The 19,793-nt window shown below is 35.9% G+C and overlaps 1 protein-coding gene across 4 annotated transcripts in view; it reads left to right on the top strand.

Annotated features, from left to right (window-relative positions):
• The first annotated feature begins 7,360 nt into the window (after positions 1-7,360).
• LOC150103435 (uncharacterized) overlaps positions 7,361-19,793 on the top strand; it is a 35,218-nt gene continuing 22,785 nt past the window's right edge. Inside the window, exons 1-3 of one of the 4 annotated variants that reach the window (XM_090398275.1) lie at positions 7,369-7,501; positions 8,683-8,938; positions 9,678-9,715. In XM_090398275.1, the coding sequence (XP_090254401.1) occupies positions 9,685-9,715 (31 nt within the window). In that variant the 5' untranslated portion in view covers positions 7,369-7,501; positions 8,683-8,938; positions 9,678-9,684. Of the gene's footprint in view, positions 7,502-8,682; positions 8,939-9,677; positions 9,716-19,793 lie in introns of all 4 variants that reach the window. The other 3 variants (XM_090398276.1, XM_090398273.1, XM_090398274.1) reach the window with 3 other exon arrangements.

Genomic DNA, 19,793 nt, shown 5'->3' with positions numbered 1-19,793 from the left:
TTGAGGCCGTTTTTTAGCCCTAACTAATTTTTGGAGACTGAGTGGGCAGTTCAATCTCCACTGGTAGCCAATCAGAGATAGCTGGTCCAGGGCTATCACCAATTAAGCGGCACACAGTGAAAAATGATGGCTCAACAAGTGCCGCCATCTCGTGGTCCCTAACCCTAACACTCGTATTTAATGTCTGAAATAATGTGGGTTCTATGGTCGATTTCCTTGAGTTTATGGACGAAAAACCCGAGTTTCCGGGAGAAAAAACCTGTAACGTAACGTGCAATGACATAGCTGGTCCAGAGCTATCACCAATTAAGCGGCACACAGTGACAAATGATGGCTCAACAAGTGCCGCCATCTCGTGGTCCCTAACCCTAACACTCGTATTTAATGTCTGAAATAATGTGGGTTCTATGGTCGATTTCCTTGAGTTTACGGACGAAAAACCCGAGTTTCCGGGAGAAAAAACCCGCTTACCCATGTCAGAGATCGACTAACTCAGGAACCGGTCGAAAAAAGGCTTAGAAAAATTTTCTAGTCGCCGATTAGACTCGAAATCAAGTCTTCCTTCGTGCGACCAAGCGCCGTGGTGTGCACGATAATTGAAAATATATAATTATTTTCATATTTTCAACAGTGACGCTCATCATAATTCAGTCTTGTATCTATAATAAATAAATAATTATATGTTATTTTAACAAAGAAAATCAGATAAAAAAAAATAGTTCACCACGAACATGCACCAATAATAAACGTTTCATATCTCAGAAATAACGCACCAAGCATGATACACTGCCCAAACGGCGGTGTATCTAATGACGTGACGTGCAATGACAAGCGCAAACGAATATTGGCGTTAGATCGCAGTGCATTTGTTTCGAAATCTAAAGCATTAATCGAACAATTCCAATTATCAACTATTCAAGCAGTGTCAAAACATAAGCTGTAAACTTTAACATGTTGCATTGCATCTATATAATGTTTAAGCATTGTTATTATTTATAAACACAGACAAAATTTAAATTTTTCAGTTTTTCCTTGGGGGTGTTGCAGTGCTTATGTACTAGCCGCCACTGCTTCGCTCTCTTCCCTCTGCCTTTTAACACCATGCAGGCATTTTAAATCAATTCGAAGACGGTCCACTTTGTCCACACGAAGCCGCCCTTGAAGGTGATCGAAATTGGATGCATGCTTTGTCTCATAGTGTGTTTTATATTGCATTTTTTCGATTCTGATACTGACTCCCGACAAATTAAACACACTGGCTTATCGTCGAACGGCAGAAAAAAGTACAAATTGGTCCACTTTTCATTAAAAACCCAACAAGGATCACTTGATTTACACTTTTTACTCATAGACGCCATAGTGATGGAAGGTGAATCCAAAAAAAAAAAAAAAAAAAATGATCCAAAATGGCCGTGTAACGGTTATTATCCACTGAATGTCTCACAGTAATGACAGACTGTGGATGAGATCCTGTTTTATTTATATGAAAATAACGAAGTATCGAGAACCTTGGAGATGTATTATCTAGAAAGCACTAGACAGGGTACTCTAACTAACTACTGCTTCAGTTCAGTCATCTACCTGCGACGTTAGTACTAGTACTTAAGCACCGTTTGGCACTGGTTGATGGCTGAAGAAGCATATCTATTTAATATTTATTTTTATAGGATTTTATGTAAAGTATCAAACGCATAGCGTTCCTTGGGAATCTGGAAAGCATCTTACAATTCTAAATCCGCAGTATAGCTTAGTAGCTCGTGGGCTTCATTGAAATTATTTTTTATTTAATCGCTTTTAATGTTAACTAGTTATTTTTTCAAAATGGTCGGCAGGCCACGGCACAGAGCTCCGCGCGCCATGAGTTGAAGATCCCTGACCTAAATCCTCCCTAAAATTCTCAATGCTGTCTAGAATAGAGTAATTCTGCTCAAAGAGGATTTTACTCTCATAGATTCCCTTCAACGTCCATCTCATAGACGCTATTTCAGCTCTGTCTGTTTCAGTCTCTTCTACAGATACCTCCATGGTCATCACAATGGAATGGCAACAATCGCCTTCACATCCAAATGAGCTGCTCTCCAACATCTGTACAAATGCACATTGTACAAATGCAAACACATCGAACCTGCTTTTTTTCTCCACATTTATTTCCATCTACCACTGTCCTCTAGAACAAACAGTCTTGCTTAAAAAATGTTTCCCAGCAACTACACCCTGCCTGCGACTCTTCAAGTAAAAAAAGCAATAAATTTCTTTTTTCTCAATCCATACCCATACTCTACATGTAGCAATAATATGCTATATGGTTTACCTTTCTTGTATGGGACAAATATAAAAATAATTCCTGATTACTCTGCCTCATTACCAAGCAGCTGCATGTTCCCTGTCAATCCCTAATTAATGTATTGATGTAATGATTGAATAATAATGGATTGGTCATGTTAAATCTTGCAGATCCCCATGTGCCACTTTTTGATGTCAGTGAACCATCCTTTTATTCAAACTAATAGTTTATAATCCAATCCCATATACTCCAACTTTTGCAACATCCTTCCATGCTGTATCCTGTCAAATGCCTCAGCAAAGTTAATAAGCGTCATGGTGTCACCTTTCTCGCCCTCTCTAACTCATCCGTAACATTATTATAAAATGGAGTTACTCATCATACTCGACCTTTCCTTAGTAAACTCATACTATTCATAGCAAAGAACAGATTCTTTATAAACCACTTCGGTATGCAGTCTCTTATTATCACATTACTACCATCACTACAGCAACATTGATAGGCCGACAGTTAGACACATTGGCCTCTGCACAACACTTGCAAAGGTATCATTATAAATTCTTTCTACTCATGCGGAATGTTCCTCATGCTGAAGCTCAAATTATACATCGAAGTCAAAGGCAGAATTACTTCAGCTGAAAACGATTTAAGCATCCGTAATGATATCTCACCATTCCCATTGCCGAATACTTAGTTACTTTCTGCAACAACTCTGGTACCACCATCTCATTCACCTGTGTATCTTCATTTGTGTAGAGGTAACAATGAGCTCCATGTTGCAACTTCTAGGTTGATAACTATTGGCAAAACGGAATAATCATTAGCTGTAGAATCTCTTCTGAGTTTTGCCATTAGCATAAAATTCCATTCACTAGTTATTTCCTTCTTTCTTTTACTTAGCATAACGATATAATTCTTTTTGGTTGTCTTTTGCTTACAGACTTTCTTTTCATACTCAGAGTTAGCTTTCGGTATAATACTTGTAACTGGCTTGTACTTATAATTTGATACTTGAAAATGAAATGACAAGGCTCAGGCCTTATACAAGGGTAGTCTGAAAAGTTCTCGGGTTAACAATGAAAAAAACGAATTTATAATTTCAAAATTATTTTTAATTTTCAATATAATCTCCCTTAAGATTAATACTTTTATTCCAGCGATGCTCCAGATCCATTATCCCGTCCCTGTAGCGGTTTCAGTAAGATCTGCAAAACACTCCTCTTCAGCTGCAACCATCCCTTGATTCGAAGAAAAAGCGCTGACCAGCGAGGAAGAGTTTTAGTATTGCGAAGGGATAGAAGTCAGAGGGAGCCAAATCTGGGGAATATGGTGGATGTTCCAACAATTCATAGTGCAGATCCCTTAATTTTCACATTGTTAAAACACCTTTGTGGGCAGGTGCATTGTCCTGATGAAAGATGATTGTTTTCTTTTGCAAACCGAGTCGTTTCTCACGAATCTTTCCGTTTAGTCTGGTTAAAGAATCGGAATAATATTCCCCGGTTATAGTTTTACCCTTTTCAAGATAATTACTAAATTAAATGAATTGAGCATCACAAAACACCGATGCCATGACCTTTCCTGCTGATGGAACCGACTTTGTCTTCTTGCTCTGAACAACCGGCTTCTGTCCACTGTTTTCATTGCTGTCTGGATTCTGGTGTGTAATGTTATCAAAGTCTCATCCATAGTAATAAATCGACGCACAAAATCAGTTTTATTCTTGTTAAAACGCTCCAAGCACTATTCAGAAATTTTCATGCGAGTGCGTTTTTGATCTGCTGTGAGCGAGTGCGGCATCCATCTTGCGAAAAGCTTTTTTGTTTGCAATTCTTCATGTAAATTATATCCTACATGTTCTTTTGAAGTGCCTATAGTCTCATCACTTTCACGCAGTTGGACAATACCATATCCTGCAGCTGATCAATGATTTCTGGTGTTGTTACACTTTTTAGATTTCCTTCACGTGGATCAACTTCAAGGCTGGTACGGCCACATTTAAACTAGGCAGCCCATTTCGTAATTGTCGAAAACGAAGGAGACGATTGCCCATTAACGTTTATGAACTTCAAATGAATTTCTTTTGGCGTTAAACCTTCTTTTACAAAGAATTTTATAACTCCACGATACTCAATTTTATCCATTTCAAGGGATACAGACAACACGTTTGCTTCAGACAGCGTATAAAACAAACTACTTGCTAGAATTACAATTTCACATGGATGATTATGACAGATGTACTAGCATGAAAGAAAATCTTGCCGATAGTGTTGCCATCTATGGTCGAGGCTGAGAACCTTTCGAACCACCCTCGTACATATACCGGCTACTGAATTAGAACCATTTATTTAATACCGTTTTGGACTTCCTTTAGCCCAAATTACAGCATAAATGCGATTCTTCATAGATTCCACAAGGTAGTGGATTACATCTATGTCTACAGCATGCTAGGTGTTTACCAGATAGTCCTTTAACTAGCTCGGATTTGACGGAAGAGGATTTTGTGCCAGGATTTATTTTACTAACATGTCTCAGAGATTCTCATTGAGGATCAGATCCGAACGTTGTGATGGCTACTGAAGATGGTAGAAGTTGCTGTCATGCTCGTTAGCTAAAAAATTCTTCCGCGATAGACAGTAGCACTGTCGTCCATAAACAATTGCCACCTGCTGGATAAAATGGCAGCTTGCAGGATAAACCTGATAGGCAACAATGTTCTGATATTCCTTGGAGGACATTGGAATCCGACCTTTTTGCAGTATCAGAGGATCCATTTCGTACCAATATAGCATGCCCCACACCATCACCCTTCCTACAGAATTACGAGTTGTGTTTACAAGGCAAGTTGTGTTCATTGCTTCATTACATTTGTGTATGGATGTAATAAGTTACCTCCAAGAAATTTTGTATACTCACCTTTGTAGCTGCATGACGTAGTCGGACAACTTACAGGCCTCGTGATGTCTAATACTTAGCTTATGTAGACAAATTTGCACATACTTCATAAGTCCGAACAAGACGAGCATGCAGTCTTCCTTTCATGAAATCACCTCCATGAATAAGAACATACGTATTATTAACACAGTGCCATAACTTAGTAACTCTTATGTTGTCTTTTTCGAAGTGTGGTCTGCGGCCAACTAGTGGGCCGCGATAGAATTTTATTACTAAATAAGTATTTTCATCCTATTTGTAAATTTTCAGAAAGAGTTTAGAATAGGAAGTTTTAAGTCCTATTAATGAAACACTGTTTATTTCAAAATGCATTATCAAGTTCCCGAGATATGTTTACTTGTGTTTAATAAATAAAAGAATCCGCTAAAGCCTTCAGTTGCCTTATGGGGGTGTAGGCGAGGTCATTTAGTTCTATCTAACTTTTGGAGACTGAGGGGGGATTCAGTGTTTACTTTTAGCCAATAAGAGATAGCTGACACAAGACTATTTATTTTCTGAGATAGTATGAGTTCTTAGATCGATTTTCTTGATTTTACGGGCAAAAAACCTGAGTTTCCGTCAGAAAAAGCCCGTTTACTTGCCAGAGATCGATTAATCGGGAATCGGTCGAAGAAAAGCTTAGAAAATGTCCTGCTAGTGGGCGACTAGAACTGAACCTAGGTCTTTCTTCAGAAGGCCAAGTGCAGTAGAATACCAATTCCACTTCCACTGAGCTACATAGTCTCTAAAAGGAAAAGAAAAAGAAATCAATGCCATTCTTCATATTAATATATTTTGTATACTTTATACAAACTTAATACCTTGAATGCTTTAACTTGAATAACAATTAAATACTTTAATTAGGAAGGCTAGTATAGCTCAGTGGAAGTGACGTTTGCATTCTCTGTACTAGGCCACCCAAAGATAGACTTAAGTTCAAGTGTAGTGGCTGGTTCCCAATTTAGTAGTTGTCTGGCACGGGCAAGCTGTTTTTTTCTCTTGGAAACTCAAGAAAATCGACCGTAGTACCTACGCTATTTCAGATCATACCATATTCTGCTAGCGTTAGGGGATCACGAGATCGCAGCACTTGTTTGCCAGTCTCTTCATCGGTTGGCACTTATAATTCATCATAGATTTGGACCAGCTCTCTCTGATTGGCTACCCATACAGATTGAACTGTTCACTCAGTCTGTAAAAGTTAGATAGAGCTAAAACGGCCTCGTCTATTCCCTATAAGGGAACAAAAGGTGTCATGTGTTGATGATGATACTTTAATCACGAATGCCTCACTTTTTGATATAATTAACAATGTATCCCACTCCTATTCTAAATTTCCTCCAACTTAATTTTCCACTGAAAAATATTAAGGTAATGTATGTTATGTCAACCACTCCGTAATTTTGCACTTAGAGGACAACTTTGGTGGTAAAATACGACCTATAGGTATCCGACCTGTCGGCGTATGGGGTTTAGTGGGCTGCAAAGTTATATATTTGTTTAAGTGGGCTGCAGAGTTATATATTTGTTTAAGTAGACTTCTGAGTTATATACTTTGCTCATGTGGGCTGCTGCCAAAACAAAAAAAAGTTCGAGAAACAAACACTTATAGATTCGCATATAGATTCTACATACTCTTATAGATTCTCACCGTTCCTTCAACCAATCTAGTTTCTCTGGCTCTCTGTGTTAGGTATTATACCAATAAACAATTTCACTAGGCTTCTAATACCAAAAGCATTGAAGTGGTCTATCCTTCTTATATAAATCCATCCCTGAAACGCACTCCGCACATCGAAAACTTCCAATCATTCTTCCTTCTATGTAGCTTACTCATCGAGCAGTTTTCAATCGCAATCCTTAATAGATAACGATTTTTTTCACCTTCTTGTTTTTTCCTGTGGCCTTTTGCAGCAATTTTTTCATACCTTCTAGATATTTAATTTTTTTTAAAATATCTAAATAAATGAAAAAAAGATTTGATTATCCCAGGAAGCTGCACCCCACACTTTGAAAACTAAGCGCACATTTAATATTTATATAAGTATAGGAGGAGAAAAGATGGCGCTTGAGTTGTTTACGAATGTTAATAGTTTTAGTGCACGTGTTTCGTTCGCGTGTGTGTACTTGAAGTATTGTAGATCGTGTGGTCAAACGAAACCTATTATGGACTTGGAAGCGGAACACGATCATTTTGTTAAAAGGACTTTAGAACATCTATGGAATATTGGCTTGAAGCTTTGCGATGTGAATAGCAAAGCGTCTAGACTTTACACGTAAGTGGTATGTGATTTATTACTAATTTTGTTGATATGGTATATGAGTTAAAATATTTATAATTGCGATATAATATAGTATTGGTCATGCCTTTTTAGTTATTTGCTTTTAGGTGAGCGAAATTATTTAAATATCTCGGACCAGAAGGAAGAAAAGAAGATCTATAGACGAACCGTGGCGATTTTTAATTCCCCTGGAAATTTCAAAATTAGCATATCATGCAATTTCTTACCTTTTAGTAGTAATAGCGCAACTCACTAAAATCGGCGCTTCTTACAGGTTTTGTACTTTACGTATAGGTACAATTCCTCTATCATACCGATCTATATTAGATCTTCTATATCTAGATCTACATTTACGAATATGGAAAACATTAGGTCTTTGATTAGAAAGATATGGGTTCCAGTCCCGTCTTGGACGCACGCATAAAACTTTTAAGCCGTTTCAAATAAATTAAGTGTTGTCATACGAAGATGCACGATTCCCCCCCCCTCAAATCCCCCTCTCCGCCTAGAACACACGGATCTGACCTTTGGAGTGATATCAGCCACAACTACCAATTTCTCCTTCTTCCTCCAAACAAGTTCTTACTCCCTCCCCTAAGTTTTTGCATTGGTAACATGAACTTTCAGACTCCTTTGGATTCTAATATTTTCTGGTATAGTGTAGTGAGGAATGAATTAAGTACTGAGAAATTTTCACATGTATGGCATTTTTTTTTTTCTGAAAAAGGCTAGGCTGCAGAGAAAAGTGGGGAGGGAGGCACTCTGCTTTCTTGGATTATTCTTGGTATCCTCTGATCACTTAAAGTTATCAAAATTTTGATCATTCCATGTTTAATATTTGTAAGTTGAAATAAGTGAAACCTAAATGAACAGAAAATTTTCATTGAAAATAACAGTTACACCCATGAGAAGCTGAAACTCATTGTCAGCATGCCTTCTCTAAGGAAATTTAGTTCTATCTAGATGCTAAATATGGTACCTTTTTTTTAATTTATTTATTTTTTTTTAAAACCACTTCAGGCCTTCACTAAGTAGGGTGGGGGACTTGCATTGGGCAATGAAAGTCATTTAGATACTAGACTTATGATATTAATCGGTATAATAATTACATATTACAAGGAAGAAAGATGTGTTTCTCAGATAATAAACTAACAAATAAATGATTTATTATTATTATTACAGGGAGTCCAAAGATTCATCAAGGGAGGGCACCTACTCTACAACTCTCTGTCTCCACCAACTACAACAAACATCAACCACACCAGCGTCATATACTGCCAACCATTACTACCACTGGTATTTTCACAGACAATCATAAACATCCATGCCCACAGTGGGATTCGAACCTGCAGCCAGCCTTTTGGCTGGAGAGCAGATAGACTAACCACTCAGCAAACCAGGCCAGCATCGATAATTCCATGTTTGACATTTGACAGTTGTAAGTGAGACCTAAATAAAAATTTTAAATTTCATAGTAAAAAAAAAAAAGTTAAAAAAGCTATAGTTATTACTTAAATATAAAGAGCCAACAGGCTTTGTTTCGGTGATATAAACATTATTTAAATTAAGGGGATATTAAATCCTACATTGTTTTAAAACCGAATAAGAAACTCAAAGATTGGAATCAAAGAGTTTCATGCCAAATATAGTAAACTATAAAAGTATCGGCGATTACTAGCATGAGCTAATGCAAGTAGTCCTAGTATGTAGTACAATCTTGGGCAACTTGCAGCAAAGGTGGTAAAGTTCTGATCGCTATTCTTGGTATTTATGGAAAATACCAAGAATAGTGATCAGAACTTTACCACCTTTGCTGCAAGTTGCCCGAGATTGTACTACGTACTAGGACTACTTGCATTAGCTCATGCTAGTAATCGCCGATACTTTTATAGTTTACTATATTTGGCATGAAACTCTTTGATTCCAATCTTTGAGTTTCTTATTCGGTTTTAAAACAATGTGGGATTTAATATCCCCTTAATTTTAATAATGCTATAGTTATTGTTCCTTCTTAAGCTAGTCTGATGTTTGTATTACTGGATTACTTTATATTACTGGATTACTTTATATCACATGGAAATTGGGTTGGTTATATAAATATTTCTTTTTTTCACTTCAGAAAATATTTTGTAATGTCTAAATAACCTAACAGGATATTTTTTTTCTCTCACATCTAGGTATCGTATGCAAGAAATCCAGAATGCTACAAAAGTTTGTGAGTATTTTATGTTTGAATTATTTTGTTTTGAAAATAGTCAGTAATAAAACTCAAGAACTCACACACAGTGACCACTTTGTGTGCCTTAATCCCTGGAAACGTATCCACAACTGTTAAGCATGTGTTCTTATAAACTCTTTCTTCAGTTTGAAATGTTATTTGGCTATGAAAGATTGATGGATATTTAACATCCTTGAAACAAAGACTCAAAAAAAAAAATATCTGCTATAAGTAAATGGCCATATATCTAAAGATAGCAATTGATTGAAATACAGATAGTCATTAGTGTCTAATTGTAATTGCCCACCAGATACACCATACTCATAACTGCTTTATGCATTGCACATTTACAATCCTCATGTCTATAGCATTCTGAAAGTTATTTCAGAAAGTCTCAAAGAGTAAAGAAATATTAATTTATTCTTTACTCTTTTTTCCCCCTTCATTATGAGGTTCTTTTATTCATAATTGAAGGAGGAAAAAATGTAAAGTTTTAAAGCAAGTAAAAGTTGAGCAGCTCTCAGATGTGAACTGTAGACCAAAATACACAAAGATTATTGAAGAAAAAAATGAAAGAGTTTGAGAACATTAACCAAACCTTGGAGATTCGGTGGCAAGCCTTGAAGAAAATCCTGATTGATTTTCAGCCAGAGAGGTATGTGGTGCAGTTGTCTGCAATGATAGAAAAATCAGAACTCCATGGGACACAGGAAGTTAGAGGCAGTGAAGGAAAAGAAGAAAGCATATCAAAAGTTCCTAGCAAATAAGTCAGCTTGTGCCCTTAGAAAATACACAGACAAATGTAAGAAAGTGAAACACTGTGTAAAACTAGCTAAACAAAAGTCATGGGAGGACTTTGGCAAGAACATGGAAAATAAATATCAAGAAGGTGGTAAGATATTCTGGACGTTGTTGAACAAGCTTAGAAATGGAGGAAAGAGTGCTGTAAAAGGAGTTAGAGATGATCAAGGTGACATGAAAATGGGAGAAAAAGATATCCTTGAAGTATGGGGTACTTCGAAAAATTGCTAAATGAAACAAGCAGTGATAGCACAGTGGTAAAAAACACTGAACAGGCATACAGTCAGGAATACATATCCATACTTGAAGTAGAAAAAGCCATCAAAGGCTTGAAATGTGGAAAGGCAGCAGGAGTAGATGATATTCGACCAGAAATGCTGAAGTATGGTGGTATAAAAGTCTTACAGTGGCTGCACTGCATAGTTCAGAAAGCCTGGACATAGGGATGAATTCCTGATGATTGGAGTAGAGCTCTAATAGTACCCATATATAAAAAGGGAAATAAAACTGAATGTGAGAATTACAGAAGTATTTCCCTAATGAGTGTTCCTGGCAAGATCTATGCAAGTATACTTGAGAAACGGTTGAGAAGAATTGTGGAAGAAAAGCTTGGTGAAGAACAAGCTGGATTCAGGCCAAATAGAGGAAGTCAGGATGAGATCTTCACTTCACGACAGATAGTTGAAAAAGCATGGAAATATAACAAAGATCTCTATTTAAGTTTTGTCAATCTGGAAAAGGCATATGACAAGGTGCCAAGAGAGAAGCTATTCAATACTCTACAGTTATATGGTGTCAATGGGATATCAAGTGATACTTAGTCTTTATTTGAGTTGTAAGTCAGCAGTTAGAATTGAAGGAAGTACCGGGAGATGGTTTAATGTTAAATCTGGTGTGAGACAAGGATGTTCGTTATTCCCTCTGTTATTCGTTATCTATATGGATCACATTATGAAGGAAAGTGGTATTTAACATGATATCAGAATTGGAGATGTTAATGTCAGTTCTTTGCTTTATGCGGACAATGTTATACTTCTAAATAAATCCACTACAAGTTTGCAAGATTTCCTGACTAAATTGAATAACTGTTGTAATAGTTATTAATTAGTTATATGGTATGAAGGTCAGCATTAAAAAGACAAAGACAATGAAAATAGGTAGAATCATTGAAAATGTCAAGTGTGTTGTAAACGGAGAACCTGTGGAACAAGCAAAACATTTCAGCTACTTAGGCATGATTTTTACTGAGGATGGTGACTTAAATGTGGAAATTGACAACAGAATCAACAAAGCTGGTATGGTAGGAAGTCAATTGAATAAATTCATATGGAATAAGAGAGAAATTAGTTGGAACACTAAATTAGCTGTATACAAGACAGTGTTCAAACCAGTTTTAACTTATGGATCTGAGAGCTGGGTCAGAAGTAAAACACTTGACCAAAGACTAGAGACCATAGATATGAGAGTCCTGAGAAAGATTAGAGGCTTGAACAGATGGCATCAATGGCAATATCATATTAAAAACAAGGATATTAGGAAAGAACTTTACATTGTCAGCATCTAGGAATGTGTTAGCAGAGCTAATCTCAGGTGGTATGGTCACTTAAACAGAATGGGCGAGGAAAGATTAGCAAAACAAGTTTCTCTGCTAGATTGGCAGAGAAACTACGACCCAAAGGAAGACCAAGATATAGGTGGATTGTGGACTGTACAAAGTGCTTAGATGATAGAAATATAAGATCTGATAATGTTGGAGTCTTGACAAGTACCAGACTGATTTGGAAGAAAATTGTAGATAGGAAGTTAGTAATGATGTAAATTTTTCATGTAGTACTATCATAATCTGTACACCCCCTTGAGGGTACATGTCAGGAATTTGATGATGATGAAAAATATGTCAATTTCATTTTTAGATTATTCAAGTGTTGTCTGTCATAAGAATGCCAAATGGGGATGATCTTTATGATTTCTATATCTAATATTGTATTGAATTATTGTTATCAGTGTTTTTGACCAAAATATTGGGACTGGAAGCTTCTTATGGGTACAGAAACATTAATTTCTCATTTCACTTTTAAATTCTCCTTCCTTCCTTCTAAGCTTTGGTTCTCCAAGAAATGCACTAAAGCTGTACATCTCATTAAAATCTCCATCTTCCTTTTCCATTTATACTAAAGTTCAAAGTTGCATTGAGGAAATTGCCATCACATCTGAAACTGATTTTGAAAGAAACAGAAAACTTTTATCAATGACAGTCATGCATTTTAATCCCTTGTAGAAGCTATGGGCCATAACTTTTGTCCAATTTATGTTTATCTTTTTCACTTGGATGATCCTATTGCATCATTATCCTCAGAGGAGGAAGTAAAAAATAAAACCCTAGCTTCCTAATTTTCTTTTGATTCCTACATTTACAATCTTGGTAAATGTAATATACTCGTACCATTTCAGACATGCAATGTTTTTGCCCCCCTTCCCCCAAAATACATGTTAATTTTTTACCAGAAAGAGATCAAAAGAAATGACATCTAGTGATTCTGATGTCATTCTCCAGTTGTTCTAAAAGTTTTACTCCAGAGTTGACTCCAGTGCTATGTTGCTTTTTTGTTCTTTGTCATTCCACTGATATTTACCCTGTAGTTGGGAGAATTTAACTCATATGCAACGTATTCCTAAAAAGGATGATAAGGCTTCATCAAATTATTATCCAAATTCTCTTGCTTCAGGTATTTCTAAAGTAATGGAGAAAACCATTAACACCCAACTACTGCATTACCTGGAACCTTTTCAAATAATGAATGATTCCAGAATGACTTCCACTCCTGTTATTTAACAAGAGATAATACTTATATCACCCATCTTTTTTTGAAAGATGCCATGGAAAAAAAAATTGAAGATGTTCAGCTCATTGCTCTGGATATCTCTTTAACATTATGTTTGATAAAAATGGCATCTAAATGAGCACCTATCATATGGTGTCTCTCTTTTGATATACATCTTCAACTGGGTCACTTCTGTCTTTCTCATTGCACATTACGTGTGATGGTGGATGATTAACCTCAAACTGGGGTTCAGAAGGTTGTGTTCATTAATTTTTTTCTTTCTGTATTTTAACGACTTTCTCCACTTGTCCGAAAATCCAGTCTACACTCTGTATTGAGTAAGACGTAGAAACAGTTGAAAAATATTTAATTAAGATGGATTAATTACAGATTAATACAGTCAAAAGACAGCGAGATAAAAATTGATATTACTAAGATCAGTTGATGTGTGTGTGTGTGGGGGGGGGGAATTGAAGCATGTGCATATTACATATTTTACATGTAAAATATGTAACATGTACATTTCATTTATTTCTATAACTGCACGCACACGTCAATTGATCTTAGTTGTTGTTGTTGTTGTTGTCAAGTCCACTGAAGAGCCTCTAGATATGACCATGGGCCTGTAGAACTGCTTTGGCAATCTGTTGAATTTTGATGGAGTAGACTTTTCTATAGGGTTATTGTCAATTTTCTGTAGAGCAGCAGCAATTGCTGGACTGGAATAGATATGGGCAGGTGTTAGTTCGACTCCTGGACAGTTCTTGCATATTTCATCGCTTCTAGTACCGTCCAGATGAATTTTCATGCCTTTAAAATGTTCCTTAGTCTGGTGATATTATGGTTATTTCTCTATTTCCATTAATTTTGCTGATTTCATTCTTTTTCTTGATCGTTTGTTTTGCCAATCTTATTTTTGCTACAGAGTTAGCATTAGTTAGTAATAGTGGGTGAGGTAAGTGTCTTGCTTCTTTGGCTAGTCTGTCTGCTCTCTCATTACCTTCAATGTTTACGTGGACTGGTATCCATTGCAGTGAACAGTTCTTATTTTTCAAATTTACAGTTTTTAATTCTTGAAATTCCTGTGTGGGTTTTGTTTTTCCATTTTTTAATCTCTCAAGTGCAGATTTTGAGGTAAGATGGTTATTCCTTCTGTAATGTTTATTAGTGGATTAGAGAGAGAGAGATAGAACTTGAGAGCTGCTTGTATGGCTGTTAATTCACAAGTGAAGTTTGAAGCTATTTTGCCACCTGTGGTTTTGATTTGTGTTTCCTTGCCTCCAGGTAGAGTTAGAAAAACCCCTGATCCTCCTTGGTTGAGTGCTTCATCAGATGATCCATCAGTAGAGGCAATGACATGGTTTAGATTGTTTAAGTAATGTATAGTGTCAAGTCCTTTTCTTTTATGCTGTGAATCCTTTTTTTGAACATGGTTCTAGGAGATTTAAGTTAATCATTGTGTTTTGGTAGTGGTGCCGTACCTCCCTGTAAAAGGGGACTCACAGCCATGTATCATCGATTAGTAGTAGTGGAAAAGAATGGCCCTTTGCTTATTTCAATGGACAGGTGCTCTAAGTCAATCTGTTTTCTCATTTTATGATCATATTGTAAAGTAGATGATCTCTTTAGTCTAGATTTTCTTGTCCAAGCACTGAAAGTCCTGAGTGAGATGTGATCCTGTTGTTGGCTCCTGATTCTGTTAGTGAATTTAACTGTGGAGTTTTCTTCTGTCTTCTAGTATGTGAAGCCCACGCTCTCGTTGAGCTTTTAAATTATTTGTGGATGAGACTGCACCTATAATAATTTTTACTGCTCTTGATTGTACTCTGTCAAGTTTTTATTTTGAGCTAGTAGAAGCTGGAGCCCAGATTGATGGGCATATTCCATAGTGGGTTGTATGATGCTGCTGCTGTATATGTAGTTTTGGTGTCTTTGGTTTTGCACCCTACTTTGTTCCACAAAGCCTTTTAATGATATTAAGCTTTTCAAGAGCTTTATTAGATATATTTGTAATATGAGTTGCAAATCTTAGTTCATTATCTAGGATTAGGCCTAAGTATTTTGGAAACTTTTTTTTCTATTTTGGTATTATATATTTTGATTTTGGGGTTGAAATTGTGTCTATTTTTTCTATCAGTGGAGAAAATACTCAGTTTTGTTTTTTCTGGGTTTATCTGTAATTTAAGTTCCTTTGCCAATCTTTCTAAGCCTTTTATTGAATTATTTAGGATTTTTTTCAGATTGTTGAGGATTACTGCTTGTGTGCCAGATATCATCTGCATAACATGCTATTTTTGCATCTTTTATTATGTGAAGATAAATATTGTTCGTATAGATGAGAAATAGGAGTGAGCTTAAAACATAAGCTCACTTTTTCTAATGAATGTGTCTAATAAATGACATATTAGGATCTCTAGCGGTGGTGAAGATTTTGAAAAAGTTGGTGAAAGCATATACAGAAACAAGTTGACAGAGATTTTCTGTTTTGCGATGAACGGGCTGAGTTTACTAAGGGAAGGTCGTGTTTGAGGAATTTTCTCGCATTATATAGCAATGTTGCAGTTGAGTTTGGCAACGTCAATTGTTACACCATGAGAATTTTTGATTTTTTATAGATTTTTCCAGTACTAAGCATTAATAAATTCCATTAACTTTTACTTTCATTTTTCTTCCTTTCATGAAATCTGAAATCCAAATTACTATGTTCCCCCTTGTTCCGGTATCATATGCGTTTTTTATTAATTTTTGTCTCCAAATGCGATTGAAGGCAGCTGTAAGAAGATCCAAGAGATTGCTGTTGTCTTCTTTGGTGGTTTTTCTTGAAAGCCATCTATGATTGATTGGCAAAGATAAAATAATTGATCTTCTATACTGTGAGATCTGTATACAGTTTGTTAGAAGTTGATCTTGTTATTTTTCTAAGAGCCAATTCATAAGTCTAGTATATGTTATTCTTTTGTTTAGTTTACAGAGAGTACTAGTCAAAGCTATTAGGAAAGCATCAGTCATTATGACTGATGTTTTCCAGATTTTTGGCAGTTTACCTGTATTCCAGGAAGTGTTAAATATCTTCAGAAGGCAGTTTTTGGCTGTTTCTCCCATGTTTTTAATCATATGTCCAAAGATAAGATCAGTTCCGGGTGATTTGTCAAGGTCAATTTGATTAATTGCTGTTTCTAATTCTGTCATTGTTGAGGTCCTGAGTAAAGATATCTTCAGACGGATAGGTTCTGGATTGTATTAGCAGATGTTTTGCAATTTTCCTGCATCTTTTTGTCTTCTTTGTTTATTGCAGTTTGCCTTATTATTTTTCTTACTTTTAGAGTAATGTTTGGCTAGTATATTTGCCATCTGTTTGTTTGTTGTTGCTGCTGTATTAATTCCTGAGGAGATTGTGTTTGAAGAGTGATCAGTATCCAGAAGTGTTGTGTTATTTAATAATCCGATGATATTCCATTGTTGTGAGTCTTTTCTTGGATCGAATCTGTTGCAGAATTCTTCCCACTATTTTTGTTTACAGTTTGAAATTTCATCTTCAATTTTTTGAGTTAATTCTATTGACTTCTTTCTGTTTTCTGTATTATTTTGTTTTAACTGTCCATTGATAATATCTCTTTCAGTGATCATAGCATTGATATTATGATCTTTCCAAAATAGAACCCAATTGTTTTTCTGGAGTTCTCTGGGAATTTAATTTTTTGCAGCTCTCTGTATGTTGTTAGTTAATTGTAGTAGTTGTTGTTCAGCGCTTCCCAAACTGTGGGCTGCGGCCCCCTTGGGGGCCGTAGGTTTTGTTGAGGGAGGGGGCCGTGAAATAATGAAAACAAATTTTAAATGTTTTAAGACTAAGTAGATTTTTTTATTTTAAAAGAAAGGTATTTAACTATTATTATTTCTTTTTTGTGATTTTTTATATTTTAATGGAAAAATTCACACATTGGTGTTGGTTCACAAACTTTGCTTCCTGCGTATTTTGGCGCTTAATGAATATTAGTAAATATTGCTTATTCATATGTTTTATTTCAAAGCAGTGGTTAATTGTATTTACTTCGAATGCTCTCCAGGGAAGCTCCAAATCTTCCTGTCCCTTTCATCACGCGTTCGTAATCAGGGACTGTTGATATTGACTTCATATACATATCAAAACTCGTTTTATATTATCACTGTCATCCGAGCTAGTTTTCTGTTAGCAATAAAAGTTTCGCATATACTTCACACATGAAAAAAGCTTAAACAAGTTCATATGGGGAGATAGTAACTCACTTGCAGTGGTAAACAACACGCCCTCCCTAACAGCCACTATACTGCAGAGGCAATAAAAACAAGTACTTTTATTATGCCAGTGAATAAGGTATGAGGAGTCTGTGTAATATATTTCTCAACAAATAGTGCAATTAGAGACAACTGGGATAAAAACACACTAATTAATGCATCACATGTCCCCTCATACAGAAACTATGCTGTATAGACTGAAACAAAACCATATGTTGCATGGGCAAACACACTATCTAACTAAAAACTATTGTTATTAATTAGATGTGTGTGAGTTCGATTTCCTAAGGCAGCAATCATATGCACGTTTTAATAACCTGCCTTTGCTGTCTGTTTCGCGTTAGGCTTAATTACCGTAAACAGAGAAAAGTCACAAAAGAGAAAAATGTTCCTGGTCCTGGGATTCCCTTATTCAGGTAATATTCACTAATTTCATGTTATCGATCTGTGGTGTGCCAGTATCGGGAAGTGGTGATATTATTTGATCTATTCTACGTTAAAAAATTTAACCCTGAGATGGATAAGTGGCTGATAAAAAATAAAAATAAATTCCATGAACAATCAGAAGCAGAAACAGACTCAAAAAAAAAAAAAGGACAGTATTTCATATTTTACCAGAACAGCCTGCATCATCTTCAGTAAGGTAAGAGGCAAAAAATGTAATATATGCATTTGATTTTTGCAATATTCGCTGTGTATGTTTTGTATTGAATATAAATACAATAAATATTATAATATATCTCTCTATTACGATTTTTTTTCGAGGGGGGGGCCATGAAATATTTTAATTTTTGCAAAGGGGGCCCTGACATCCAGAAGTTTGGGAAGCACTATTGTTGTTGATGAAGTTCTTTAATAGATGGGTGTGCCACTGCAATATGTTTCTAATAGTTGCGTGTATTTAGGCCAATTTGCTTTTTCGAAGTTCCAAGATCTTTTTGTCTGTGGTTTTTGGTCTGCAAATGAACAGTTATGATAATAGGTCTATGATCACTGATGGATTCTTTAGTATTTTCCACTGGGTAAAATTTGCAGTTTCATGATCTATTGCTATGATGTCTAATGCTGATTCTGTACCTGTTGTTTTTGACAGATATATATTTTGCTTGTTGTTGTTGACCCCTGTGTTTATATCTGGGTGATATGCATTGACTATTATAATAATGTGTTTTGGTAGAAATATCTTGACTGCTTGAGTCTCTGTGTTACTATTTATATTGCTGTCTGTAGTTGACACGATTTCTTTATATTTGATGTGTTTGGTCCACCAGAATGATCCTGTCTGTCTTTTCTTAGTGTTGAATAGCCTTTGATTTGAAGCTTCAGATTTTCATTTAGTTTTGTTTCTTGTAAACATACAACATGGATGTTATTTTTGTATAAACTGTTTTTATGCTCTTCCATCTTTTTTTTTTTTTTTTTGAGTGCTATTGATGATAAGCTGAATTATGTTGAGACTCCTCATAGCATATTTCTCATCGAGATCCCAGACTGCAGCTCTTGATGCGTCGGCTGCCCCAGATGCAGTAGCATGTGTCCTCATAGCATATTTCTCATTGAGATCCCCCAAACTGAGTTCTCTACATGTTGGCTACCCCAGACGCAGTAGTATATTTCTGATCAGAACAGACACGCTTCGTGGAATTGGGTGTGCCAGAGTCCTTTTAACCAGCAATTTTTAGGATTCTCTGCAAGGTTTGATGTAACAATCCAAGTGAAAAGGTGGAAACAGGATTAGACAAAAGAAAACTTTTCCTGTGCCTTACTCTACAGAACAAACCTCTACTTCTTGCCACTTCTGCCTTGGATGTGGGGTTTGGACTTCTGCAAGGCAATTGATCTTAGTGGTATTGCTTTTTACCCGGTTGTCTTGCGACTGCATATAAGGATCCATATACCTTCATTGTTTCAATTTTTGATTTCTAACTATACCACACTGACGATCCATGATACATGAATCAAATTATCTGTAATTAATTATCTGTAATCTAACTTAATTAAACATTTTTCAGTTGTGCCTATGTATTACTTATACAGAATGAATAACATAGTTATCTCTCAATAAACAAATTCAGTCCACAGTTTTGTTGATAACTGTACACTTCGCTTTTTTAAGTGAAGTGTACATTTTTTTTTTTTCATTTGAGAAGCTTTCACTACACAAATCAACAAAACTTCCA

Source organism: Typopeltis vanoorti, chromosome 9 (assembly GCF_054136105.1).
Source record: "Typopeltis vanoorti isolate ZY-2024b chromosome 9, IOZ_Tvanoo_1.0, whole genome shotgun sequence".
NCBI lineage: Eukaryota > Metazoa > Arthropoda > Arachnida > Uropygi > Thelyphonidae > Typopeltis > Typopeltis vanoorti.
The sequence above is the reverse complement of the archived record's forward strand: the minus strand, read 5'-3'. Positions and strand labels throughout refer to the sequence as shown.